This window comes from Aulonocara sp. 'chitande type north' Nkhata Bay, linkage group LG2, assembly GCF_057382095.1.
Source record: "Aulonocara sp. 'chitande type north' Nkhata Bay isolate Kocher_YH1m ecotype deep benthic linkage group LG2, A_spYH_male_GT1.1, whole genome shotgun sequence".
NCBI lineage: Eukaryota > Metazoa > Chordata > Actinopteri > Cichliformes > Cichlidae > Aulonocara > Aulonocara sp. 'chitande type north' Nkhata Bay.
The window spans coordinates 26123084-26149782 of NC_141345.1; the positions used below are offsets into that span (position 1 = coordinate 26123084).

A 26699-nucleotide genomic window follows, 5' to 3' on the forward strand; every position below is an offset into this window, starting at 1 on the left:
TAACTTCCCTTGGATGAAACAACAGCTGCGTGCCATCTGCAAGCGATCTCATATTGTTAGCGGTTTTCTGACATAATGCCCTGTAAAATTTTAACAAGCCCATATGCTCTAGATAGATGGAGGGCATCCAGCGTTAAGGAGACTCTTGATCCGTGAAGAACGGGGCATTAAAATTAGCATGCTGTTGCCCTGGTGACGGAAGCAAGCTAACCCGAAGCTGCACCGTAATGTTGACGTTTAGAAAGTTTATTTGTAAGTGGAGACTCTGCGGTGTAGCATTTTTATAAATTACCCATTCAAGACTGCCGGGGGGCTAGCAGTAAAACCCGAGGAAACCCCTGTTACTGCTTGGTAAGGGGTCAGGGTTTGTGTGTGTGTGTAGCGGGGAGTTGGCAATTAAAACTTGCTGAGCAGCTAGCAGCAGCGCCACTACCGTTAAGCTACCTGCGCAGGAAAATACGGAGAATCTCGGATAACGGGAGGCCGTCTCACAAGGTAACGAATAACAACACGAATTTTCCAGCTCTGCTACTACAGAAAGTGAGGTCTGCTTTGTTAAATCACTGCTGTGGTAAATGGCGAAACATACATAGCAATTACACACGTGTTTTGAAAATTGTAAGCAACGGTGAAACATGATAACAATTACTCCATATTATTTATTGGTTCATTTAGGGTCATTTTATTGATAATCTAATCTGTAATATTTTTATTTAAACTGGTTAAAACGTTTCTCTTTTTAAGGCTAACTGAAACTATTATAGGTATTTATATATTCTATACATTATTATTGTTACTTAATAAAATAAATTAATAAATGTGTTTGTATTGGCTTACAAACTTTGCATTTGGAATTTAATGTTGCCTTCTTACACTGCAAAATGTCGTGTTTAACTATTAAATTCAACTAAACGTAATGTCATCAGGGAAAAAAGTTTTAATTAATACACTTGTGAGATCATGTTAATAAATCTTTAGTTTAATCATGTCCTTTATTCTGGCTGTATTGTGGCTTTTATTTACAGATATCCTGTTTCACTTAATTAACCATCATATGTACAAAATAAAATCTCTTTTTTTAGGTAAAGTCAAGTCCATTATGTTTATATTGCCCCAAATCAGAAAATCTCTGAGCTTCAAGTTTAAATTTTTCAGTGCATTGTTTAACTTTAATATTAAGAGAGTCCAGCTTTGCATAAAGACTTTTCTATTTGTGTCTATTTTCTTATAATAACTAATATAACCATAGTCCAAGAGTGAGTATTTGAGTAGGGTAGGTAAGTCTAATTGCCTGAGGGTAAAAGCTCCTCAGAAATCTTTCTGTATTGGCCGCTGGTACGCAGGAGTATCTTCCTGATGGGAGCATATGGTATGATGTTTTTTATAGTGAAGAATAACTAAAATCAGGGGTGAAAAAGTCATTATAGTTAGCTTTAGCTTCTAAATATAACACCTTAAAATGAATCTCTGGAAGCAACTGGAAACTTGAATAAATCAGAAACAAAAGCAACTAAAAATAAATGCTAATTTTAAAAAAAGAAACTATGATAACTCTGCACGGCATGCTTTCAGGTGTGCAAGAGAAAACCTGACCTTAGAAGATGGTGAAAAAAAAAAATGCCAAAGGGCGTCACAGGTGCCCTTTCACAGACAAGACACAAAAGTCTGTTTCTCACATCGCAAGCAGCAAAGACCTGATCCAGCTGGATGATGAAGCTGAAAGTGACACCTCTGCAGCTCCTCCACAGCCCCACATAACCATCCAAAGCTGCCAGGGCTTCCCAGACAGAGTTTACCTGCTGGCATCAGTAATCTATCAGAATAACCATCTGGAAAAGCCCGCTGCACAACGGTTAGTGAGTTATGGCAAAGAAAGAGGACTCCGGTTACCTGAAGTCAAAGATGAGGAGATGCATCGTGCAGCTTATGAGTTGGCCTTCAGCACACTAAAATGTAAGTTGGCAATTAACTGTTAGCTCAGGGTTATTTCTCGAACCTTTATTATTCCTTTTTTTGCCTTTCTCTGCCCGCCTGCCATATAAACATAAATCAACAATCTCATATGAGGAGCAGCTGATGTTTCTGTTCATAGTTTGTTTAGTTTGTTTTTGCCTTGAGATGATCTTTCACAACACTACAGAAGGGAAAATGTCTTAATAAACATTACTTTCTAGCATCTGATTGTTAGAATCTGACTGGTATTAGATCCTAATGTGGCAGTCTAATTGAGATCATGGGATGAGTCGTTTAAGGGCCTGAAACAATTAAAGTCTCATTTAACCATTAATAAAATAAGTCACTGTTTGCTGTGGGTGGATAACCAGTCTGTTACCTCAAGTGCAGCACAAAGCATACAATTTTTTATGATTAAGAAACTGAGATTGTCCTTTGATATAGTATTAAAAGTCATAAAAGTCAATAACAAAATACCAAGACTGCATCTTCTCTGGGCCTGTGAAGCTGTGCTGACCCTCGACTTAAAAGTGTTAAAAAAACAAACAAACAACAAACCGACAGATTAAAGCGATTCCTAATTTTTGATTTATACCTCTTGGTAATGGTCTGTGGTTTGGGTAAATGTGAAGCGACATCAGGAAACGTTTTCATCAGCTCTCATTTTGAATCATTTCTCTTTCTAGAAATTGCAAGCAAAATTGATTTGATTTCTGGCAAACAAACAGCTTTGGGCAAGTTAATTGACAGGTAGAATTGCATATAGATAGACTGATGAAGGGCGAGTAGAAGAGGGGGAAAAAAAATGCTCGAGTGGTCATGGGGGAATTCTGCGTCATGCTACAAATCAATTTGTCCCTTAATCTGTTTGCTGGGACTAGGGTGAGGTCTGGGTGACCGAAGTCACAGGGTGTGTAATCACCATGGCAATAATGCAGAGGAGGCGAGCCAACAGCCAGGGCAGGAAGCCGGCTGGAATCGATTTAACGTGTTTTCAGTGGATGCCGAGGTCAGGTTGCTAGAACACCCCCATGGCCATGGATGATTTTTTTCATCTTCTCGCTGTGTGTCCACTGAATCTGGATGAATATCAGACATACATGTTAAACAATTAATGCAGATCACCTCAAAAATATCCATCATCACCAGCTCCAGCACCTCATTTGAGTAACTTATATTAGATTTGTAGCTCTAGGTCATCACAGCCTGCTTGCATTACCAGGCGAAACTAGGAAGATTGCTAAGGATAATAGAAGAGAAACTAGCAACTAGTAACTAGTTACAAAATTTAAAGAAAGGAAGGGTGACTCAAGACTTCTCCACAATTTACTCCACATTTTACTTGTTTTTTTAATCACTCCTTTCTTATTATTTTAAAGATAAATACTGTTATAAGTTTGGACTAGACAAGGTAAGATCATTTAAAGAAGCTGTGGAGCCTCACCTCCTTGTGTTGAGTACTTGAGATAGATCAAGTCATTTTTACAGTAGGTGTGTATGTATATATATGACTATTTTGTGTTGCAGAGACATTGCTACTGACATACTTTAATCATGTATGTGTTTTGGATTCGTGTTTGTATTTTTGTGATGTTTGCTGTGTAGATGAAGCGACACACCCTCGAAGCGTCTTAGTTTTTCTTCTTCCTCCTGCAAACACGCCAGCTTTTCGTGCAGAATTTGATTTTCTCCTGACACGCAGCACTAGGATGCTGGGAGTCATGACAACACACATGCATCTTGTAGGTACATTCAATGACCGATCCAAAACTGAACAAAGGTCAGATGTTAACCTAAAGAAGAAGCGCTTCACCAGTGAAAAGCACACAGAGCAAAATGTCAGTGAGTATGAACTGGTATCTTTGTGATTATAACTCTTATCTGTTCTAAACAAAAGGTTCAGTGAGCTCCATGTCGGTGGCGAAAGACACAGACACTCCCTTTCGGGGTGTTGTGAGGAGTGTCGAGCAATGCTCAATGTTATGGGGTTGGTGTTGAGGTTGATCTTTACCCTGGTTTAGAATTGCCATTTCATAAACAAAAGACAAAGCTGTTGGGATTTTCTCCACATCTTCTCCTTCTCTTACACTTCATTCTCACTCTTTTCTTCTTCTGTGCCTTCTTTTGTCTCTTAAAAAAACAATTTTCCAGTGTAGCTCTGCTAGATCAGCGACCTAAAGGCAGGTTATGTTTTCAAGGTTTCATATCTTATTCAGTGGTCATGCAGTGTGCTGTCATTGCTTGAGGAATACGCTCGTGTTAAGCTGTGTAAAGTAATTTTTGTGGGAATGTGGTAGAAATTCATTTGACCTTGTCAGTAGCCATAAAAGTCCTCCCTCCTCCTCTTTTTTGCCTCTTTCTACTGGCTCCTCTGAGTATTTCTGTCTCATTGTCCACTGGCCAACTGGGCTGCCAGGCTGTCAAATGACTGAGGCTGCTCTTCTCTCTGTGCAATGAGAAAGGGCCACTCTGTGTGCTATGCTGGACTTGGAGTATGAGACAAAGAGAGAAAGATTTGTCTTTTTTTTTTTTGTCCTTGACCACAATCAGGGCAGTTATCACCACTATGCCTCAGCAAATATTAAATTGTCAAGATGCATAATACGTAAGATAGATTGAGCATTTAGCCCAAAGGTGAATGTATAACTTACTGCAGGTACCTTCAATGGCTGTTCCAATGTTAGATTAATGTGCAATTGGGTGTACTGATGCAGAACACTGTGAGACAAAGACCTGCTGAAGAGGAAAAAGAGACGCCATTCAGGTCTGGCTCTTGTGCTGAGCATTTGTTTGACTACAGGCACCATCAGTCACTGCTCATTGTGTAACACCTGGATGGAAGCCACACGACACATAACCTCAGTTCTGCATCCTACAGTGCCTCCTGCTGATTGAGGATGCATCATAATTTATTAAATTTTTTTTTGTTAGTCTCATTTCAAGCGACTGTTGCTTGTCAGACTTAAAAGAGTTTGCATCATCCCCCAGGTAAAAACCCAGCGTGGCGTCTGCTGTGCAAAGATGTCTCCTGTAAGTGATTTATAGCAGAATTCCCTCTGTGTTTTGCTCAAATTGCAGTGTGTGATTTATAGCATGTTAAAGACCATGACCTCTGCAGAATGAGGCGTCATGGCCTCTTTAGAGATCTGTTTTGCCGTGTACAGTGAGCGGTTATCTCTTAAGAGATTGTCTTTAAGGACTTCTGCAGTAATGGGGACAATTCTAAACCTTATTCACCTGCATCTGCAGTAAATTACACCACTGCTGATGTTGTAGAGTTCTGTTTCCTCAATTAAAGATAAGCTCTATCATGTGAAAACAGTTGTTTGTGTAGCCGCCTGTATGTGTGTGTGTGTGTGTGTGTGTGTGTGTGTACCTGCATGCAGATGCTTGCCTTGCCCTACACTGTATAGGGGTGCCCAGTGTGAATTTGTGATGTTGCGATAAGTTAACAGCAGTATGTGGTTTCCGTGGTGTCTCGGTGGATAGGGTCTGGTTTTAGATCCTATTTGCAGTCTTAGAAGTGTGTCTGTTAGGAATAGGAATCAACCAAAAGGCAAACCACCCTTGTGACAGACAAAATTTCAAAACTGTGGTTTCACACTTGAAGAAACACATGCATCTTATTGACAGCTTTCGCAGTTGTCTGTTTCTTCACTAGATGCGCATTCATATTAGAGAAATTATCCTTTTGCCCCATTCATTCACTGTGCAGAGAGCAAACGCTACCTGCAGAGAAACTTTGGAAGCAGCGGTTCTTTAATCCTAACATGATAGACGGGCAAGTGTTCCTGTCTCTCCATCTCATGCATATCGAAAAGGAGAGCCTGCTGTTCACAGATGGGAATGGTAAGGATAAGCCTGTTTGTTTTTATGTATATTTTAAGAGAAAGAATCCTGTTGGTTAGTGGGGCAGTTGCTGCTTTTATGATACGATAGCGTGGGTATGGGGGTGGAAAACCACTATAAACCGAGGAAAGATATCTGATAGCGAGCTCTCACCTTTTAGCAGTTTGAAGTCAGCCCTTTCAGACTTCTGTCACCTTTTTCATAAAGAAGGTCAAGAAGAGTTTCCCTGGACTAAAATGACAGAATTAAGTTATTGATTGCACCATAGCGGTGTGCAAATAATTTTTATAGGACAGCAAAGTATAGATGAGCAGGTACCTCTGTAATACTCTGTATACAACAAATTACAGCATCCCCATAATCAGGATGGATTTTTTTTTAATCCTTTCTTATTCCTGTTAAAAATTAAATATAATCAGAGATCGTGCAGTCAAAATGAGATGCCTCATTAAGGAATAATTACTATAAAAGCAAAAGTGAGCAAAAGTAGTGTTATGGGAAAAAAAATATATCCAAGGTCATAAATGTTCCCACACTACCTTGTGTTATCCTTGGTAAAAACGTTCTAGGAGAATTAGACTAAAAATATCATAATGACGTGCATATGGTTAGATATACTTGGGATCATAAATTACTTGGTTACTTGAGGGTTAATTAATGGTGTGAATAAAATGGAAAATTGAATCATACTGGCACATACTAGCCTGGTATGAAAAACACGCTTGCGCTCTATGTTTGGCTTCACTGATTATGTCTCGATCTGACCTTTTCATTATTTTATATGTCATTGGTGTCATTATTCCTCCAATTAAATGGGCTCTCATAGCAAAGACACACTAAGTGAAAGAAAAGAACCAAATGAAGAATCAGATTAGGTCTAATTAAACACCAAATAAGCATTTAATCACGGGAAATTAAACCCCCGATCTAATTGAATTATCTTTTGAAATTAAATTGCTATCATTCGGGGTGCCTCTAGGAGACTCTTTTGTTCTTTGTCTTCATCTCCTTTAGCTCTTTTTTTGTGTGTTTTCTTGTTTTTATCATTAGATGTGGATTCATTAATGGATAGGAGTAATTTATTGTGCCTTTGTCTCCTCCTCCAAATGGAGGAGTCGGGATTGGTTTCGAGGGATAATTAGACATTGATATAAAAGATGCATTAATATGCATCATCGTTACTCACTCACAATTAGTTATTGAAATCTCTGTTATTACATTTCTATCCTTTTAACCTTGTTTTATTATTCCTGTGCAGATCAAGAACTGCTGGAGGACATGATGATTGACAGCTGCTGTTATCTTACTCAACCAATGGTAAATCATTTCATATAATTTTATATGTCCGTAATTTCTCAGTTTACCTTGTTATCCCTCTGTGTATAGTTTTGTTTACCTTAGTGCTTCCACAAACACTCTCCAGTGTTCATGTCTTGCTGTTTACACTCCACATATTGTTTGTTCTATTCTCTCTGATGTTATAATCAGTAACAGTAATATTGATTTATTGCACTGACATGCTCCTCTCACCAACTCACAAAGCATCTCGTTTTGTTCATATTCCCTCCTCTAATCAATGACAATGTCTCCCTTTGGAGTAAAAAACATCTAAACGTTACTATGTGGCAGAACATATCTGGCTGTGTATTATCCTTTATTACACCCCATTAATTAGCGATGAAATCAAAACAACCCAGGGGCAGTGAGTTTGTATGTACCATCTGAGTGTATTCTGCACAGTGTGTATGCTGTATTTGTCCTCTAACCAATTTTTATTTTGTTATGATGCTGTGTACTCGTAAAAGAAAGCTTTGTAGCACAGCCGTGAACCTACAGCCTTCTTAAATGAAGAGGTATCCTCTGGAGGAGGCTGGCATGTACTTTTGCCCTACTTTTAACACACCACATAAAAGATTCTGAGCAAAGAGGAGGGCTGCTTAAGCTGTTTTCTCCGACGTTCTGGATGATGATAAAACATGGGCAGAATACAGAGCGACTGCGTGGCTGGTGAAGCAGGTGAAAGAGACGCGAAATGAAAGCGAGCGGCGGTGAATGTGCAAACAGAAAACAGAGCTGTCATAGAGTTTACAGATCGAAGATAGCCAGTGTCTATTTCAGCGAGGGCCTAAGCATATCCGGGCACATTAATACACATGAATATATGTGTTTGCAGTGTAATCCCCACAGGCACACAGATGTACACTTGCATCGTAGCCTTGTGAAATATGGCCCTGGGTGAAATGAATGGCTCTCCCTACGGGATAGTGGCAGGTCGTTACTCTGCATTTCTCTAGCTAGACAATAAAGCCCAGACACAATGAGACAGTCTTTAGAGCTCACTCTCACCTTCTTTTACACTCCTGGCATCTATAAAGTTCAACCTTGGTAGAGAAATAGAGACGGGAGAAAGAGGTGAATGAGAGCGAATAGACTGCATGTAAAAAAGGGGGTACATGAGGGTATTGGATAGGGAAGAAAAAAAAAAAGTAGAACGGAAAAATGAGGGTATACATAGGCTTTGAGCCTAAAGCACATTTGATCACAATGGAGGAGGAAAATGAAGCCTAAATCCCACAGAGGATGGAAGTAACCTGAATAAATTCTAGTCAGGAAGACAGAGAAGGTAGAAAGCATTTGACATGACAGAGTTCCAATCCACGTGTAAAATGAAGCATATGAAACTTTAATAGTAGATGCATTCGGGATATTTCATCTATAGTTTGTTCATTTGTGTTATATCAGTAATACACTACTGAATTGAAATTAGCCCTGAAATTAAACAGAGTGAGATGAAGACAGTCTCAAGAGACTGGGATAAGAGTTGCTAAGCAGAGCTGACATGTTTACTGTTTCCCACCATGGGACACTGTTTCCAGGCAAGCTTAGTGACTGGGAATTTTCCCACACCCAAGTGTTTAACCTTGGTGAAGGACAAGTGGAATTTGAGGTAATGAGGGAAGTCGAGTGAGCTAAAAAGCAAAGCGCCACAACCTGTCTCAGAAATCGACCTTTCAAAAAAAGAAAAGAAAAAAAAAAAGAAATTAAAGGCCTCTGTACCGAATAATAAGGACAACCTAATTCCTCCCCTAAAACAGAAACCTTTGTAGCGTTCTAACTTCTCTACCCATTAGCCCAGTTGTGAGGATGTGGCAAGCTGTTTCTGCAATGGAGCACCATCTGCCACTAATGCGGCTGGTGCCCTCCCACCCTCAGGGGGAGAAAGGTGGGGTTAGAGAGAGGAAAGGACAGGGATATGGAAAGAAGTGGAGAGAGGAAGATAGTGAGTTTAAGGGAGAGCGATAATTGTAGGGGAGTGGTGGAAACATAACTCAGACTTCCTCCGAGTTTTAATTAAGTACCAAACTTTGGGTCATGGCAGGACATCCTTGAGCTACTGTGTGTGTGTCAATTGTGTAAATGAGAAACAGTTCAGTCACTGAATCAATACAGATAAATAGTATCAGTCCACAGTTCTCCTCATTATGTAGCTGAAATAGGGCCATTTAAAAACCACTGAACTACACCGATGCAGGTGTAAATGCTGGACATGCAACATATGCTGACTTTTGAGCCGTTACCACTGAATAAAAACAAGGTTGTTCCTCAAGTTATTAAAATGAGAAATATTTCTATTATGCCTCTGCTCTTGTTCTTGCTTTTAAATGAAACGTGGTGCCTTTTGCTCTTACACTCTAGCCAGACGAACAGATGAGCCTTGTTGCCGTCATGCTCTATGACTTCCAGAACAGGAAGTTCCTCCCTCGGGAATGCAAGGTGGACGAGATCGTACAGGAAGTTAGACATGTGGAGGACTACCTCCTCAGGTGAGGAAAAAAACAAACCAAAAAACAAAAGCACAAAAAAGCTGAAATCACTGCGGGTGAAATTATTAAAAGACAAACACAATAAAACATGAGGAATTTTAGATAAAGTATTTAAAATCTACACAGCCTGGCTGGTATTGTCTTCATGTACATTTGCCTGTGTGTGGGTTTGTCATCACGTGTTTCTGTATTTGTTCTGGTTTTTTTTGTTTTGTTTTTTTAAATCTGTTTCATTGTCTTCAGAGAGATTTTGTAAAAGCAAACCCCAAACAAACCATGATAGCTCTGCAGCTGTGCAAAACACAGTGACAAAACTTTACAGAGATAAAAGAAAAGGTCAATTTGGCAGATGGAAGTAGTCCAACCCATGAGTACTGAGCAAGGGGAGTCAGAAGAAAGGAAGCCAAGAGCTCACTGGTTACCATTCACACATTCTTTTTTTAATCTGTAATGTATTTGTAACTTTCCATGTAAGGTATCTGGTGGATAAACATAAAAAATGTTCAAAGTTCAAAGAGAAATCTGGCCTGTGTGCTGTCATCACAAGGATGCCCCTAGTGTTTTTTTTTTTTTTTTGTTTGTCTTGTGTGCAGGTTTAAAACCAAACTGGCTGCCTCTCTGGCCCGCTGCAGGATCAAACATGATCTCTTGTCCATTGAGTGTATCCTGCCAGAGAGTGTGAAGAAGAAGCAGCAGAGGTCGAGCAACCTTCCACTTTACGCATGGGTCAACACGCTGAAGAGCAGGTCAGCTGAGCATGCTGAGAGTACACGCTCACCTTCCCAGAAGCAGATAGCACACACTTATACATTTACACCTGTACATAAACACAGACGTGCACTGTAAGCATACCCAGGATGTGTCCACACACACCTGCATTTACACAGACCTTTAACTTTGGGCGCTATCCAGTGTTTTATGGGCCAGGTACCCGGCTGACATCCAATTAAATGCTCGCCCTACATGCTGTGTGTGTGCGCGCGCTAATGTGTGTTCTTGCCTGGGCCTGACAGCCTGATTCAGTTAGGTGTAAATCCTGCTGCTGTAGACAGATTCAATCAGCAGCAACCCTCAGTGAGCTCTGGGACTGTAAAGGTCACCTGTTGGGACTAATGGTGTGTATGTACATGTGCACGTGTTTGTATGTGTATGTATGAATGTGTGTGTCTTAATGGCTTTTATAGACCATATTACTATTAAAGACTCTTAAAAGGCCAAATAGCAACTCTGACACTCTAACATTATTATTATCGAATAATGAGAGATAATAATAAGGAGAGGAGAGAGCCTTCCTCTTTCTGCTACCTCTGACCTTCGTCTTTTATCCCTTCTCTTGGGCTTCCGCTAATCTGCTCTCTCCTCTCTCTTCGCCTTATCGCTCCTCTCCTCTTTTACTTCCAGTCTTGATGAGATCCAGAGTGTCCTGAAGAGCGCAGGTTTCTCTCAGGTCAAATCGATTGGGCAGTTGGAGGGCCAGACCTTCTGCCAGGATCCCCACTGTGGGGATATACTGGTCTTCCCTGCACAGCTGAAAGCTCAGCTGTACTCCACCAAGCTGCTCAGCGATCACAAACTCATCATCCAGGTACTAGGTGCACTGAGAGACGAGGTTTCTGACAATATCAGCCTCCTCTCTGAATACTCTAATATAGCTGTGGAATCTCTTTAGCTCCATCAGTCTTCTGTGATATTTATGATTTCACTTTGATAATGGACTTTCTCAAATTGATTGTAAGACTGAAATCGCTTATGCCAAGAAAGATTAGTTTGCCCAGATACAAATATTTCACATCACTTCCACTCATATGGGTGTGCTTCACTTTGAGCCATAAAGAATTATCCTGTTTGGGAGGATTGGACAGTTTAATCATTTAATTTCTGCTTCATAAAAGTCAAGCTGCCACATAAACTGTGAACAGTACGCAGCACCACAACACAAGTAAATCAGATTTTTGTGGCCAGATTCAATCAAATATTCACTGCCTCTCCCTTTTTTTTTTTTTTTTTTTTTTTTTTTTGGCCTGTCCCGTTTGGCTCTTTTGCCATCAGAATTGTTGTCTAAAGGCAAAGAAAGATGCCCAACGGATTTACTTTACCAAACTGACCATCCCAGCCTTGCCGTAATGGTCCATTTGATTCACCTTTTATTGTTTATTTTATTTTCACTTACTGAATACGGGACAGACTTGACTGGGGGAAAGAAGGGGAGAAAGAAAGAGGGAAAGAGAAACAGCTGAGAAGAGGGACGGGGGAGAAGGGCAAAAGACAAAAACCAACAGAACGGGCAGAGAAAAAAAAATGCATATATCAATCACCTGGATCACCTGCTGAGAAAGAAAAAAGAAAGCAAGCAGAAGAGAACAAGAGTAATAGAATAAACAACATCACAATGATATATGGGAATATGACAGTAAATACTAAATGTTAAACATTATTGTGCAGCACATAAGATCAACAGAACACAGTGTGCTTTGAGGTAGGAGCCAAAAAGGGTGTAGTTTGTGGGTGTGATCACCCGTGTGTACACCTGTGAGCATGGACGCGCTTGTTTTTTGTTTTTTTAAAAGGTTCCTTCATGTAATAATCTGCTAGAGGGTGTGGGGGGGCCACAGCCCCGTCCTCCAGGGCGTGAAGCAGGTGTGGAGGAGATCAAAACTCCAGACATCCAGAGGCCCCCAGAACACAAGAGACCAAGGAAGACCAACAGAGGGGCAGCTGCGCCACTGTCCCGGAAAGAGCTGAGGAGAGTCCCAGATGAGGGCTCACTCAGCAGCCGCGGAGCAGAAGCCAGGGGGAGTTGCAGTGACGCGCCCGTGAGCTCCGCCGGCAGCCAGCTGCGCCTGAGTGACCGAGCCCCAGGCCGAGAGGCCGGGGGCACCCCACCTCCGAAGTGGCCCGAGCGAGCCCCAGGCTCCAGGCCCCGATAAGCGGCCGCCAAGGAGTGAGCCAGTGTGTACCTGGACGCCCATCCCCGGACACAAAGAACCACCAACGCACCGATGTCTGAGGGGGTCCGCCACTGGCAGGGGAAGTGGTGGTAGGGGGAGATAGGCCTCCAAACCTTGGAGGGCCTGAGGTGTCCCCAGAGAGGTGGCGCCTGACACCCAACCTGACATATAGACACAGACATACAGGCACACACAGATACAAACATCCATTCCCACCCTCATGCTCTCATATGCACTTACTCCACACTCAACCAACGTGGAGACAGACATAAAGAGACGTTGTACACACGATCACACTCCCCAAGCGTACTCTACAAACCGGGTCTAGGTGCCCCCGCCCCTGGAGGGGGGAACTGCACCCAGACCCAGGTGGTGTTTCCCTTTTCCCTGCGGTGGGGGGAGGCAGACCGCCCCGACTCCGCAGCAGCAGGAAGGCTCCACACTCCAGACCGCAGTCGGACGGCCAACTCCTCCTCCTAGTCCTAGCCCCCCTGCTCCCAGGTCGCAGAGAACGGGGGGTGAGAGAAGACTCCGAACCTCCCTCCACCCGCTCATTGTAATGTTGATGCATGTGTGTTCTAAGGTGCATTTAAAACCCAGGAGGGCATGGAGCTACCTGCCAGAGAGCAGCAGGTAAGCGCATGGTCCCTCCTGCTAGCCCTCAATGTCTATGTGTATTTAAAATTGAGAGGTGGGCAACGATGCCAGGGGTGGGGTGTACACCCTGATGGTACTTTGGACTCCGTGTATCGTGCCCACCCCCAAGATCCTATATGTATGTGTAATGAGAGTGTGAGTAATGTGAATGTCTAAGTTGTGGGATAAAATTGAGGCAGAGGCAGCCAGAAGGGGACAGAGGGGGGGGGTAGCCTCCTCTGCACCCTGGTGACATACCCCTACTCCAAGGCCCTGTACGTGTGGGTGGTTGTGGTGGAGCGGGAAGAGGGAGGCAGCTGGAGATGGGGAGGGAAGGAAGGGAGGGGCAAGTGACCCCTACCTGGGGCCAGCTCCCCCGCTGACCCCAGTAGGCACCCCCATACTCCGCGACCCGCCAGGGAAAGGGGGCCCAGGCCCATCCAGACCGGGCCCAGTGCAGCAGCGCCGCCCGGCCCCACAGAGCCCGGGACAGTCCACCCAACCCCACCACAGAGAAAACTGCACCCACCCCACCATCCACTCATCTTCCAGACTACATAAGACAATAAACACCCAGGCTGAGATCTTCCTCCACCTCTCCTGTATCTCCCCCTCCTGCAGAGGCAGCTCCTGAGGAGAGGAAAGCTCCTGCAAGATGTGACAATCTCCCCCACCAGTTGAAGAGCCCCCCAGGTGGCTCGACGCACCGGCGGCACCCTGCTCCAGGGCTGGGCCCCCATGCACCCACCCGCCCACAACCCCGGCAACACACCAACCAGGACCCAAGCCCCCGAGGCCCGGTCCGGGTCCCAGCCCAGAGACGGAGCGCCCCCAGAACCTCACGCCCATCCCGGACCCACCCAGGGGCAGCCAGGCTACCAGGTCAGTAACCCACGTCCGTCAGCACAGACCCTCCCCTAGCCCCGCTGCACGCAGCCGCGAGGAGAGCCAACAGAGCCCCTAACCGGACATGACCGCTACCCCGGGTTGAGCCCCCCAAGGAAGATGCCTCCGGGGAACCCCCCGACGCCCTAAGCCTGTCCCTACCCCCACACCAATCACAACAGTGAAGGCGGGACCAAACTATGACCCCCCACCCCCACTAGGTGATGGAGCTGATCAAAGGAGCCCAGAGCAATTGATCTGATGTGGTGGCAGAGGCTGTATCAAGACTAATGTAATCTAATAGATAATTTCTATATTGGTTAGAATTAAGATTATTTTTATTTTTCCAGTTCATGAGGACTGTTTTCTTGGCTATGCATAGGGCAGTGAAAATCATATGGGCGATATTCTTTTCTGAAGTGACATTATCTAAGCTGCCCAACAAACACACTAAGGGGGAAGTTGGAATGTTACATTTCAGACACTTCGATAAGTCTTCACATATCTCACTGCCTCTCCCTAATTAATCATCTCTCCTTTATATTTGTTCACTGACTCTCCATCACTCTTTCCATTTTCTGTTTTTCTGCTTTTTCTCCTCCTTGGTTTGTCTCATAGCATTGCTGCAACAAACTAATACTTCCACTCCCTGTGCCTGTAGGATAAGTCATGCAGCTTGGGCCCAAATGCTGTGTGCTCCCTGCTACACGAGGAAGGAGATGTTCTCATGGTGGGCTCCTTCTCCAGCCTCACTGTCTCCCACACTGCTGCCCTAATTGCAGAAAAGTATAAAGCCAACAGCATCAATTGGCCCAGCGTCTACGTTTGTGTCAACAACTGCACAGATGCTCAAAGGGAGGAGCTGGAGCTCACTGTCTCTGCAATGGGCTGCAACAGTAAGAGAAAACAGATGTATGTCCTTGAGTGGGCTGTCAGTATCGGTTTGTGTTTGTGTTGGAGACAAAAGAGGCGACAGAAGAAGATGGAACAAAAGAAAGCACCTGGCTGTTAACTGTCTTTGTCTTTAAATGAAGTGAAAACTTAATATAGACCAACAAAGACTGGGCGAGTTCTAGTGAGAAAAATGGATGTTGCTGTCAACAAAAATCCTAGGGACTCATATAAACTCAGTGTGCTTTAAACCAGGTTATTTTGCTGATAGTGGCTGCCACCTCAGCTAGTCATTAGAGAAATAAAAAAGGGGAAGGAACAAAGTTGACATTTTTATGATTGCAAACGACGCCTTCAGGCACAGAATTTTTCTATAAAGAAATATAGTGGGACATCATGGATTTAAGCACGGAGAACATGTGCATGCCTGGTGCTGATTATCATTATACTGTCTGTGTCTGGCGCTCAGATGTGAGACTGATACTGGAGGAATTCCAATCTTTGCACACCGGTGACAAGCGACTTCAAAGAGTGCGCGTTATCCTGTTGACCCCCAAGTGTTCTGTGTCTGCAGTTAGCAACCCAGTTGATTTCATACTACAAGAAAATGGAGGTAACCATTTAAGCACTGAGCCATACACTGTGGGCTTATTTACTATACTGATATAGACCTGGGAACATACAGTTGGTTAATGTGCACAAATCAAGATGTTGTGCACACTGGATATACTGTAGGATGTGATATATCAAGCTTACATTGTTTAAATGCAAATTATTGCTATTGCTTATCCTGTGCAGTTGTTGCAGTTGCATTCATAAAAAGTAAAAAACAAAAGCATGTCCTTAATGTTTTTATGCAACAGCTTAAAAACACTAAACTAGCTCTAAACTAGCCTTAATATTATATATTGAACATTTTCACCCTGAACAAATATCTGATGGAAGTCTTTCTTTGTGGCATAACAACTAGCGGATAACATACTTACTTAAAGATGCTTTTATACCCACTCGAAGGCAACAGTTAATAAAGTAAAGATTATTCTCTTCTGAAGCTCCTCTTTGTTTTTTCAGATACAGACCTGCTGCAGGACCTGTCCCAAGGCTCCATAGCCCAAAGCAAACTGGAATCCCTGGTAGCACAGCAGAGGAAGGATATTGATCATGCCTTGATGTGTGAGCGTACAACCACCCGCTCTCGTACGCGCACCACATAATCTGAGTTTCAAGCATGCAGCCTCTCTGACACGATGTTGCTTACACTTCCTAATTATCTAATCTCCTATGCCATTAGGCTGAAGTCTGTGGTGTTCCTTGGAGATTCTCTGAGTTTTAATTAAGGACCCTAATGTTACACTGTGCTGGTCATTCGCTGTCTTCTGCAGCAGTCTTTGCATATTTCAAAGTGTTTCGGTGTCCCGCTTTGTGTTGTATAAATTGTCTAGAGGTGATCGTGATAGAAGTATTCTGTTTTATGCCGATGCTACTCTTTTAATCTGCTGTCAGTGTGTTTTTGCTCAGTTGTATTCTACTGTATATATTTATACGCTGCATTTTCCTCTGTTCAGCAGTCTGTATCAGCGAGTTATGCTCATTAGCTTCAATCCATCTTGTTTTGTTCAGGGGATCCTTCTGTCTCTGCTCTGGGATGTGTTCATTGAGCAGGTGGAGTCTGTAGGTTGGGGAAAATGTAAACTAGCTTCTCTAATTAAGGAGCTATTGATCAGCCCTTGTCTGTGGTTTTGCCAGTGTAGATGCTTTCTAATAGGACTAGTAATTAATGGCGGGTATGTATCGAGTGCCGTGGTTCAGTTGTGTCGATGGTCTCATTTCAGCGTCTCTCACACTCACACACACAGACACACACACCTCCAAAGCCTTTTGTGTCTGTTGTGAAGCATCTAATTGCAGGACACCTGAATGACATTTTGGCCTGGTTCTAATCTTTTTGTCTCCTTTTCACCTCTCTCCAAGTTATATTTCACATTTGATTGGAGCCGATTTGCCACATCTGAGCAGGTTTGCTTCTTTATCAGCCGAGTGTTAATTATTTCTGTCTGGCAATAATTAGCGAGCAAGAAAGAAATCAAAGCTCAAATAAAGGGAGTCAGACTGCCAGCAACCAAACAAATCTTCAAGCCAGTCGCAGTTAAATAAAATGAGCAATGTACATGCATAAGCAGCGCGAATAAATTAATATTCAAGAGCATATTTCTTCAAAGCGAGCAGTTGATGAGGAGGACGGCTCAGCTTGAATAATCAAATTTAATTGTTGTAAATAGGGATGAAGGGATGCTTTTTAACTAAATGTGTGTGTTTTTGTGTATAGTCCCCAAAGTTTTGGCAATTGTCTACGCCACATGCTCGTCATACCCAGAGGAAAATGCGGACGTGGTTAGAAAAGCGTTGCAGCAAGCCCAGGCCCGTGCAGACCAGGAGGGGGAACCAAAACAAGCAAAGTTCAGGTCAGCCTCACTCTCTGCACCCCAGTGTGCTTTCTGCTTCTGTCTCCATCATTGCCTTTCTTTGTCTGTTTGCATTGCTGTCTGTCTGTCTGTCTGTCTGTCTGTCTGTCAACTTTGCAAGTTGTTTGTCTGCTTACCTTTAGACAGGCTTCTGTCAAAGCCTCAGCACACCTCAGACAGGAACAGAAGGAAATTCGGTGAAAATATAATCAAAGGTGCCATTTCATGTCTTTAAATGCTGTGTAAAGGCCACGGAAGAAACGATTTTCAGTCAGCTCGCCTTCCTGCTTTTTTTTTTTTTCCAGGATTCTTTTCTTTGTTTGTGGGGTTAAGAGCTAGAGTCTGGTTGAAGTTTTTCAGTCCTGTTGACTTGAATGCATCAAGGCTGAATCCTCTCTGCAGCAAGCTGGCCTGGTGTGCTGGCAGTGCCTTAGGCTAGCGTAAATAAAACAAAGGTAGTATTTCTGGTAGGGATCATACTGGTTTTACCCAGACATCTACTCCTGTGTGCAATGTTTGTGGATTTCAAATAACAAAGTAATAAAAAATTATAATTATAAAACGTTTATGTCAGTAATCAGAAAAAAATATCTTCAGCTGTTATTCCAATGTGTTTTCTTAATGTCACTGGTTATGTTTTTTTAAACTGTATTTTCCTGTTTTGCTGCGTATGTGTGTGTGTGTTTCATTCAGGCCAAGCCCTTCCCCTTTCATGTCCTCTGAGTATCCAAAGGCCATGGATGAAACAGACAGTTTCTTCATGCTGGAGCCAACAGAGCACACCAATGGCTCCTTTCTGGCTGTTCTTACCAGAGTGGTAAGCATCACTTTAGCAGATGAGCAAAGGAATTCTCTAATAAGCCACAATATACGCACCCTTGTTAGTAACTACTTTATTTATCCTGAGAATATACTGATGTACAACAGGACCTCCGTTTTAATAATGTGTTAAGGAGAGTTGTGACCACACAAAATTAACCATTTAAAGCCGGTTGGAGTAGACACGCTCCATTTTGTGTAACTATTTTAAAATCCCGATAGCACTGCCACCACGTAAGCTAGCGCAATAATTATTTTTGCATATGAAACCGGAGGAGTTTTACTTACATCTTATGCCATCAGCTTGTCCTAGGTCACAGTTTCCTTCCACATATAGCTTTGCAAAAACTGCATAAAAAGCACTTGCAGCAACAAAAACATAATATTCCAGAAACACGCTTTGCCGATCCGATCAGCTGTTTGTAACACTTCCTACGTCCATCAGCGTGAACTATCGCATGTCCGCCATGACCTGCCCGAAACTGGAAGTGACGTCATTTTGCGGAAATGTAGTTTTTTACCATCAGGGCCTTATGAGCTTATACTGGTGTTTTTAAAAGTTATGTTTGACTTTATGACTTTCTGTGTCGTTTCTGGGATGCTTAGGACTCATATTGCACTGCTGGAAATAGTTTATTTTGATGCATATGCTGCTTTTTTGCAAATTTGCATTATAATATTTATTTTCGTTTTTCCTGCAGTATATAAAAATTGGTGTATTTCAAAAATAAAACTATGAAGACACTTAAAATAAATTTCCTGTGGTGGGAAACTATTTTGTGCAACTTTCTTGTCTTTACAGTTTTCAGGGATAAGCCTCTTAAATTTCTCTAACTAGAAATATATGTTAAAAAAACAAAAATGATTTTCAATTTTTTTGTAGTTTATTGCACTGTTTTGCAATTTATGTAATTACTTTATGTAATTACTATGCACTTAATGCAGACATATTATTAACATTTGGGCTATAATGGTTGTATTGATGTATATCAACTTGAAATGCTCTCAAAAATGGCACTACAAGATGTAAAAATATAATATAAGCTCTGGCGGACTTGGTTCTATGGTAGGTCTTAAAGGGTTAATGTACATGTACACAGAAAACACTTCTCATAACAGAGCAGCGCAGCTCCTATTGCTCCTTCATGAAGTCAGTTTGAAATCTTACAAAGCTGCTGTTTCCTTGTTGATGTCTGAGTGCTGCAACCACACTGTAAAAAGCCGCATCTGTCCTCGCATGCAGAGTCAACACTTTGTAATGTTAGCTACATTTTGCTTCTTACATGGGATCAGTGATAACTAAGCTCTGTGAAAATGAAATTCCTCCAGGCCACTGCTGCTGCTACTTTTAGGCAGTGCAGCCAAAGAGATAAGTACAGGCAAATGTAGCTCATTTACAGTACTGTGTAAATTCTCGAGTGACCCGTCGTGTCTTTATATTTTGTTTCCAAGGAGTCAAACTTTTTTGAGGAGTAAATCTGGCAGCTTAATGGTTTTTGGTTCAAATCAATGACCGTAGAAGGTCAGGAGGCTCTGTCACGATTTGGGGCTTCATTTCACCCGGTGGTGTTGGGGATCTTGTCAAAATTGATGTAAGTATTAAGACAGTAAAGTAAAGTCAGATTTTGATCCACTATGCAATACCATATTGAAAGAATCTGATTGGCAACAGCTTCATTTCTCAGCAAACACACACATTTTAACAGGGAAGGGAAGAAAAGGCACCAACATCCAAAGAAATGCTTTGGATGTCTTTCAAGAAGCCTGAGAACTATACCTTAAGACTACTTAAAGAAATTAAAGAAAGCTGCCTAAAAGAGCTCAGACTGAAAGAATGAAGGTGGTAAATTGACTGGTTCTTATGTAGTGCTTTTCTGCTCTAACTGAGCACTCAAAGCACATTATTCCAACATTCCACAATCACCCATTCACGCAAGCACTTTTTTTTTCTATGCTTAAGCAACTTGGTGTTAGTGTAGTGTCTTGCCCGAGGATATTTGGCACGTTGACTGGAGCAGGCAGGGATTGAACCGCCAACCATTCGATTAGTAGTACTGCTCTGCCTCCTGTACTACAGCTACCCCAATTATTGGCTCTGAAGCGCATTAAAAAAATGTCTATTTTTGCCTTATATATTCTATTTTCTTTGTACATGTTTCAATTACTTACTGCAGCCTTTTCTAATTTTACTAGCAAACCATAAAGAAACAAGGAATGGCTCAAGACTTTTGCACAGCACCGTTAAAATGATAAACTGTTTAAAAATAAAAGATAAACAGATGAATCAATAATGATTAAAGGAGATGCTGTGGTGTGGTGAATGTCACTCTGCCATTTATGACTGTCTCAGTATCGTGTAATGGACTTTAAATGTCTAAGTATTAACACATACTTGGCTGTATTCCCAATACGCCACTAAAACACACAGATGAATGTTTTCTCATTTAGGGTTAATATAAGAAACAGTAGAGAAATGGGAACAGTAAAAAGAGGAAATGATAGTTTCCTACAATCTCTACATATATTTCTCATTTTCCTAGCAAACTATAGAGACGTAAAGGGTGTCTGAATACTTTTGCACAATACTGTAGCATCCGTCACTGGCAAGCTGTCTGGTTTCAAGTGACAGATAAGTTCCATCATTAGTCCTGGACCTGACTGTGTGCCTCGCCGGTATGATACCAGGGTGTCATGCTGCTGACTTTTGTAAGACCGGCTGACAGTTTATTCAGCCTTCAAAATGAAAATGCTGTGTACCGACAGAGGTTGTGTGTGTGTATGGTTTTCACAAGCACAGACAGAATAGATTGGGTGATCCTTTATTTATGTCTGCAGAGAAAATATCTTGTTCTTCTTCCCCTGAGTCAGTCAGCTCTCTCATAGATAAACACAGACAACGGTGAAATAAGTTTAATTGGCGAAGCTTATTAGTGTGGGGAATTGTGATGAAGTAGATACACTGAGCTGGCTGCAGTCTGTCAAAAACAAGCAACTACCGGGAAACTGAAGCATGAACCATTTGAGTTGTTATGATATTTGGAGAGAAGGCAGGCAGTGCGTAGGGACAAAGCAGCAGAAGCTGAGATTGGGTGAACATGAGGATCACAGTGTGTGACGGGCACTTGGTGAGACCCTTGAGGAAAGGGAAAAAGAACGGGTGGAAGGAGGTCACGGTGCTAGAGGAAATGAGAATGTCGAGTCAGAGATGCAGGCGTCTTTTCCTGGTTTACTTGGCATCTAGACCGAAGGTGTGACACGTAGGTGAAGAAAGAGAACATTGCCTGAACACAAACGCATAAGTCTGAACATGAGAGGCCAAAGTCAGTTTGAGAGCAAGTTGTTAAGAGTCAAATCTTGGGTTTTGCAGCCCAGAGGAGAAGAAAAAAAGGGCAGAGAGAGGGATTTAGTTTTGTTGCTATAATGTGTTTGAGAGCAAGCTTTGATAATTTTGGGACTTTTCTGTGAACACTGGTAATTGGGATGCACTCTGTCTCTCTCAAATTCTTTTGTGGTTTCTAGTCACGGGCTTTGATTGCTTAATAAAGACTCTCCCTCAAACGCATCTGCTCTCCAATCCACTTTCATTTTCTTCTCTTTGCCTGTTCTCCCTGTCTTCCTCGCCCTCGTTTATTTGTGTAGGTGTCTCTTTAGAGAGACTCTGTCCCAACTGGCTGCGGGTGCGCTGTGTTGCACTGGATCTTCAGGGTTGTTTTGGTAAAGGTGCATCAGCAATTCTCATCAAGTGTTTGTGACCGTTCTTCCCCACATCCTCATAATTCACAATATAGACCACCCCTCCCCATTACCGCCACGATATTATGAAATCTGCTTTCATGCTTTTGATGCCAGCGCGAGGTTATTAAGCCATCTTACCCCCACCGGGTGTGACGGAGCTCTCCCGCACCGTTTCCCTCTGACCATCCATCATGTTTTATACCTCCACAGATAGGAATGAAAAGATAATCAAAGTGCTGTAATGGTGCCTCAAACATGATTTTTTTCTTCTCGCCATACCTGCAATAAACTCAGCTAATCAAAAGTTATTGTGGCACACTGAAAAGCGTCATAAAAATAGCAATTATATAAGTGTTTGAATGCTGTCTGGCATATATTGCCTGTTGTAGTGGTGCCCACTGAAGTTCTTTATGAGCGGGAACAGCTGGGGACAATAAAGATATTCAAGTGATGCGTTTCTGGCCTAAGAAACGCATCCCGAGAAAGCGACCCACGTCACAGGTGGACCTTTATCTAAAAAAACAAACTGCTGCTGCTGACGGATTAATTTGGACAGTATTAATGGGAGAGCCAATGCCCTTCAACATTGTCTTTATTTTCTTTTTTGTTCATAAATTTGGAAGCTGTTGACGAGATTAATTTCGGACGTAAATGTTAACAAAAGAGTGAGTTCAAATCCAGGAACTGCTGTGGCAGCTGAGTTTGGCAGAGAGTAGACGGAAGCGAGAGATTTACAGAGTATGGCATAGTTGGTTAGTGGAGATGGAGTAAGTGAGATTTACAGAGGTGAAGGGGAAGAAAAGGAGGCGAGGGAGAGAATCTGTTGAATAATTCAGCGCCCCCTCCGTCTGTATGAGTTAACGTCAGTGAAGTTCAGGGCGTCCACCAAAGACCGCATTACTGAGGTGCTTCTAGAACCATGTTTACCTGCCTAGAGTGCATCGAAGCACGCGGTGTCACACAGGTGCAAGATTCCCACCTTGACACAGTGTGCATGCACACATACAGAGAAATGATGTAGACTTATGGACAGCTTGTACAAACGCCTAAATGCATTTGCATTAAAGCACAGGCAAACACTCAAAAACTAAATACACACAAAGACTCACGCAGGCTGCATGTCCCTGTAGTGTGCACTGTGCTTGTGAATAATTCAGGCATTGAGGAGAGCAGTGGGCTGCTGCTGAGACAGCAGGTGACCCTGCAGCCAGCAGCAAGGACATGGTGGCTTCCTTTCCTGTCCTCTCTCCTTTTTCTCTCCTCTCGTTTCCAAAAATTTGTTTTTTGAATAAACATTAAATACAGTTAAAATGTACCATTCAGTGCACTTCCCCTTCCATGCTAATCACTTAAAAGAACAATGTCCATTAACAAATTTTCATGAAACGCTGCATTTTTCATGTCCCTATTCTTTTTTTTCAATTCTCAAAAGCCTGAGCCAGCAGTCAAAGAGGCACCAAACGAGGTGATCGCCAGGGCAAATGCAAAAGGCATACTGGACAAACTGGGCTCCAACCACCTTACTAGAAAAGAACAACACGAAAACAGCAGCAGGATGAAAAAAGCAGCCAGTGTTCGCACTACCCAGTCCCAGCTCTCTGTCAGCATTCAGCCCAAGCATCATCAGACCAAGAGGAGTGACAGCGCTGTGCTCTGTGGACATCAGGATTTTACTAACATGAAGCAGTCTTCACAAGGTGGGTGTGCACCCAACAGTCAAATAACTCAAGTCAACTGAATGTGCAGTGGAGAGAAAAGACAGATACCACTCTCATGTGCCCATTAAAACTAAGCTAATGTCATCTAAGTTAGAATAAAATGTGGAAATGAGGGCAGAGCTTGCCTACATCTCTAAAAAAGAAAAGAAATAGGCTGTGGATAATTAAGTGTCACTGATTGGTTGCATCATCTCTATTTAGTAAATTTTTTTTTCAAGCTGGGATTTATAGATGTTGTGTACCAGTAGTAATGTTTAGTTTGGTTGGAATGAGTTCAGCCTTTTCTCCCTAGCCTCCTACACTTTATTTCAAAATGATAAATTCCTTTTTTGTCCCATCTTATTGTTTTTATCCTTTAGAAAAACCCAAATCACTGCGCTTGCAAGCCACAAAGGGCACCACATCAAGCTCGTTCTCTTACTCCAGACCAGAATGCAACAGCGCTTCCTGTTCCTCCTCCAAACTAGAAAAAAGCTTACACACTGCTCCTGTCACCACCACTCTGCGTTATTCTTCTTCTTCTGCCGCTCCTGCGGTCCCAGCGGCCCGCTCACGTGGACCTCAAAAGGAGGTGCTGAAACCTGTGCTCTTCGTCCTGCCTCCCGTTCACTTCCCCAACTTTTTTCCACCCCAGCACAGCCGATCCAGATTCAGCCCCAGCCTCAGCTGCAAGTGGAAGAGACAGACTCCGATCGTTTCCTCCTGCTCCGGCGGCAGTCTCTCCAAAGATGCTCAGGAAATTCCCGTCCTCACATGTTTTGACCTCACAAACACAAAGAAGAGCATAAAGAAGAGCTAGCCTTTGTATCAAACGTCTAATGAAATAAAGCTAGCAGTGCCTAAAACCTGCACGAGAAGTTCTGCGTTGTTAATGAACTGCTTCATGACACACAGCATGTGAATGTTGTCTAACTCTAAACATTATTACTTATTGTAATTTAAGTGTCATTGTGTGCCATAAAGAACAACCTAGTCAAGTCCAGTCAGACTGTATATATTTCTATTTCTGTGCCGTGTCATTTCAATGTCAGTACATGATGAAGGCCTATATTTCTGCACTTCTACTGACCTGAAAAATTAAAAAGGACATTTTTTTTTTTCTTTTGGTAATGCATTTATTGTCACAACAGCTTACATTTACATGGTGTGGAGATGGGTGAAGAGCAGAAATGAAATGATTTATAGCATCTCTCTAGTTTGTTTAGTGTGGTTTTCATTTAGATCAGACTGCATCCACAGAGTTCACACTGAGTGCAGGTGGTGGCCCCGGGCCAAAGGAGCGCCGTTAAAAACTTTTGACAGCAGTGACAGCTGACACTCTCTCTCTCTCTCTCTCTCTTTTTTTTTTTAACTGCTATGAGTGCATATCTGTGTGTGAATACTTGTTTGTGAGTGGGAGGACACTGGCTGGATTTACTGAATTTCTCCTCAGCTTATGGCACAAATCTGATCTTTTTTGGTGTCCAGCAACATGAACACGCTTCACATCTGCCAAGTCGAGCGGAGTTTCTTGCTTCTTCGTACATTTTAGGTATATGTGGTAAAGTTTCCTGAGGAATTTAAGTTGAAAAGAAGCAATGTTACATTCCTTTTCATAATGTATGCAGGAAAAAAAATACAATCTTAACTGATTTATAGCACATTAAAAACTTTCTTTTGCTGATGGACCCATTTGTTAAAACTCATTAAAATACAATCCTTATTTGTGTGTTGTAAATTAGGCAGAAAGCAAGCTTTTAATTATGTTTGGTAAAAGGCCGGATTATTTTTATTATTTTCTTTTTGTGCCAGTGTGTAAATCCAGTTATGGTCAAGTGGAAATGAATTGTGCCGATAGCATCTATTTTTCTTTTTTTTGTCTTCCCAAATCATCAAGATAAAACAAACCCCATCAAGAAAACATGCAAAATCAAACTCTGCTTCTGTCTCATTATTTTAGTCACCAAAATCTTATGTCACTCTAATATCCACAAGCTTTATACCCTAAATTGTCTCTTCCCCCATACAATCATTTACATATGCTCGATTATTACAATCACTTCATTCGTCGTTAAAGGAGATGGTAAGTTTTTGCCTTTTCTTTTTTTTTTTGAAGTTTCTCATTCATCGAAACGATTGAAACATTTTTATGCCATTTGGTGGGCAGCTGCCAGCTGCATGATCTTGGTGCTTTTCTCATTCATCTGTCAGATATCCGTGACCACAGTCCTGGGAGGCTACAGCAGCTCATCCAGTTGAGTTCAGAAGGAGACAGAAGTGGAAAGAAAACCTGGCGAGGGCTTCCGTTACTAGTTTGTAAATAGAAATGTGATTTTTGTTTTCATCTTCTTGGTAATCCCGTATCCTGTCTGTATGATGCGCGATCGAGTAATCCATCTGTCTCAGAAATCCACATACAGGAGGAATTATGTTCCACGTGGACAAAGTAGTGTCAAAGTTCAACAGTTGACGCCAGCTTTTCCCTTCTTTCACACAAAACAGGTGAATTTTCTTTTTTCTTTTTTTCTTTTTTTTAAATCGTCAGGCAAGAATGGTTTTTCTTTCCTTTAATCTGTGTTGATGTTTGTTATACTGTATGTACATCGTTGGTTACCATGGCTGGTACTGATTAAGTGCTATTGTGGCGAAAGTGTGAGTGGCTTCCAGGCTGGGGAGGGGTGCAGTGGTCAGAGGTGACGGTCATTGCTGGGGGAGTTCTGATGGCTGTTTCTTGGGTTTCAGAGTGTCTATGAGAGACTGGACGCCGCGTTTCACGCTAGTGGTCACCCGCCGGGTCACTGAGTCTGCAGACGGCGAGGAGGAAGAGCCAGCACGCTGGGAGGGCGGCCGTGCTACCAGGCACTTCTGGTACCGAAGCTGAGAAGGAGAAGGGAAAGGTTTTTGTGAGGAAGTGTTGGAAATATTCCAACCAATGTCAAAAGTGCTAAACAAAGAAGAAAAAAATGTGAAACTAGCTGCAACAAAATCCAACACATACAC

The 26699-nt window shown here is 42.3% G+C and overlaps 2 protein-coding genes across 5 annotated transcripts in view; one reads left to right on the plus strand and one right to left on the minus strand.

The window, feature by feature from the left end:
* Positions 1 to 201: 201 nt before the first annotated feature.
* LOC147337993 (protein NSUN7) lies at positions 202 to 24577 on the plus strand. Of its 3 annotated transcripts, none has more exons than XM_086313571.1 (13): positions 202 to 495; positions 1573 to 1953; positions 7061 to 7119; positions 9499 to 9626; positions 10220 to 10372; positions 11028 to 11211; positions 14757 to 14991; positions 15456 to 15599; positions 16058 to 16183; positions 17313 to 17448; positions 18142 to 18265; positions 23435 to 23699; positions 24080 to 24577. In XM_086313571.1, the coding sequence occupies exons 2-13, from the start codon at positions 1602 to 1604 to the stop codon at positions 24517 to 24519; spliced, it is 2346 nt and encodes a 781-aa protein (XP_086169697.1). In that variant the 5' UTR covers positions 202 to 495; positions 1573 to 1601; the 3' UTR covers positions 24520 to 24577. The 3 variants fall into 3 exon arrangements, with proteins under 3 accessions (XP_086169697.1, XP_086169708.1, XP_086169700.1); XM_086313574.1 differs by having other exon boundaries at positions 204 to 495; positions 16058 to 16159; XM_086313582.1 differs by lacking the exon at positions 1573 to 1953 and having other exon boundaries at positions 203 to 495.
* apbb2a (amyloid beta (A4) precursor protein-binding, family B, member 2a) overlaps positions 24016 to 26699 on the minus strand; it is a 37957-nt gene continuing 35273 nt past the window's right edge. The window contains exon 14 of one of the 2 annotated variants that reach the window (XM_086313562.1): positions 24016 to 26576. In XM_086313562.1, the coding sequence (XP_086169688.1) occupies positions 26400 to 26576 (177 nt within the window). In that variant the 3' untranslated portion in view covers positions 24016 to 26399. The remainder of the gene's footprint in view (positions 26577 to 26699) is intronic. The other variant, XM_086313553.1, reaches the window with a different exon arrangement.

What these genes read in the sequence shown, in the direction of transcription:
- LOC147337993 (XM_086313571.1), top strand. Translation starts at nt 1,602, where the DNA reads ATGGTGAAAAAAAAAAATGCCAAAGGGCGTCACAGGTGCCCTTTCACA. An exon ending in CTCTGCAATGGGCTGCAACA is followed by an intron (nt 14,992 to 15,455) that starts GTAAGAGAAAAC and finishes TCTGGCGCTCAG; the next exon opens with ATGTGAGACTGATACTGGAG. An exon ending in TGGCTGTTCTTACCAGAGTG is followed by an intron (nt 18,266 to 23,434) that starts GTAAGCATCACT and finishes AATTCTCAAAAG; the next exon opens with CCTGAGCCAGCAGTCAAAGA.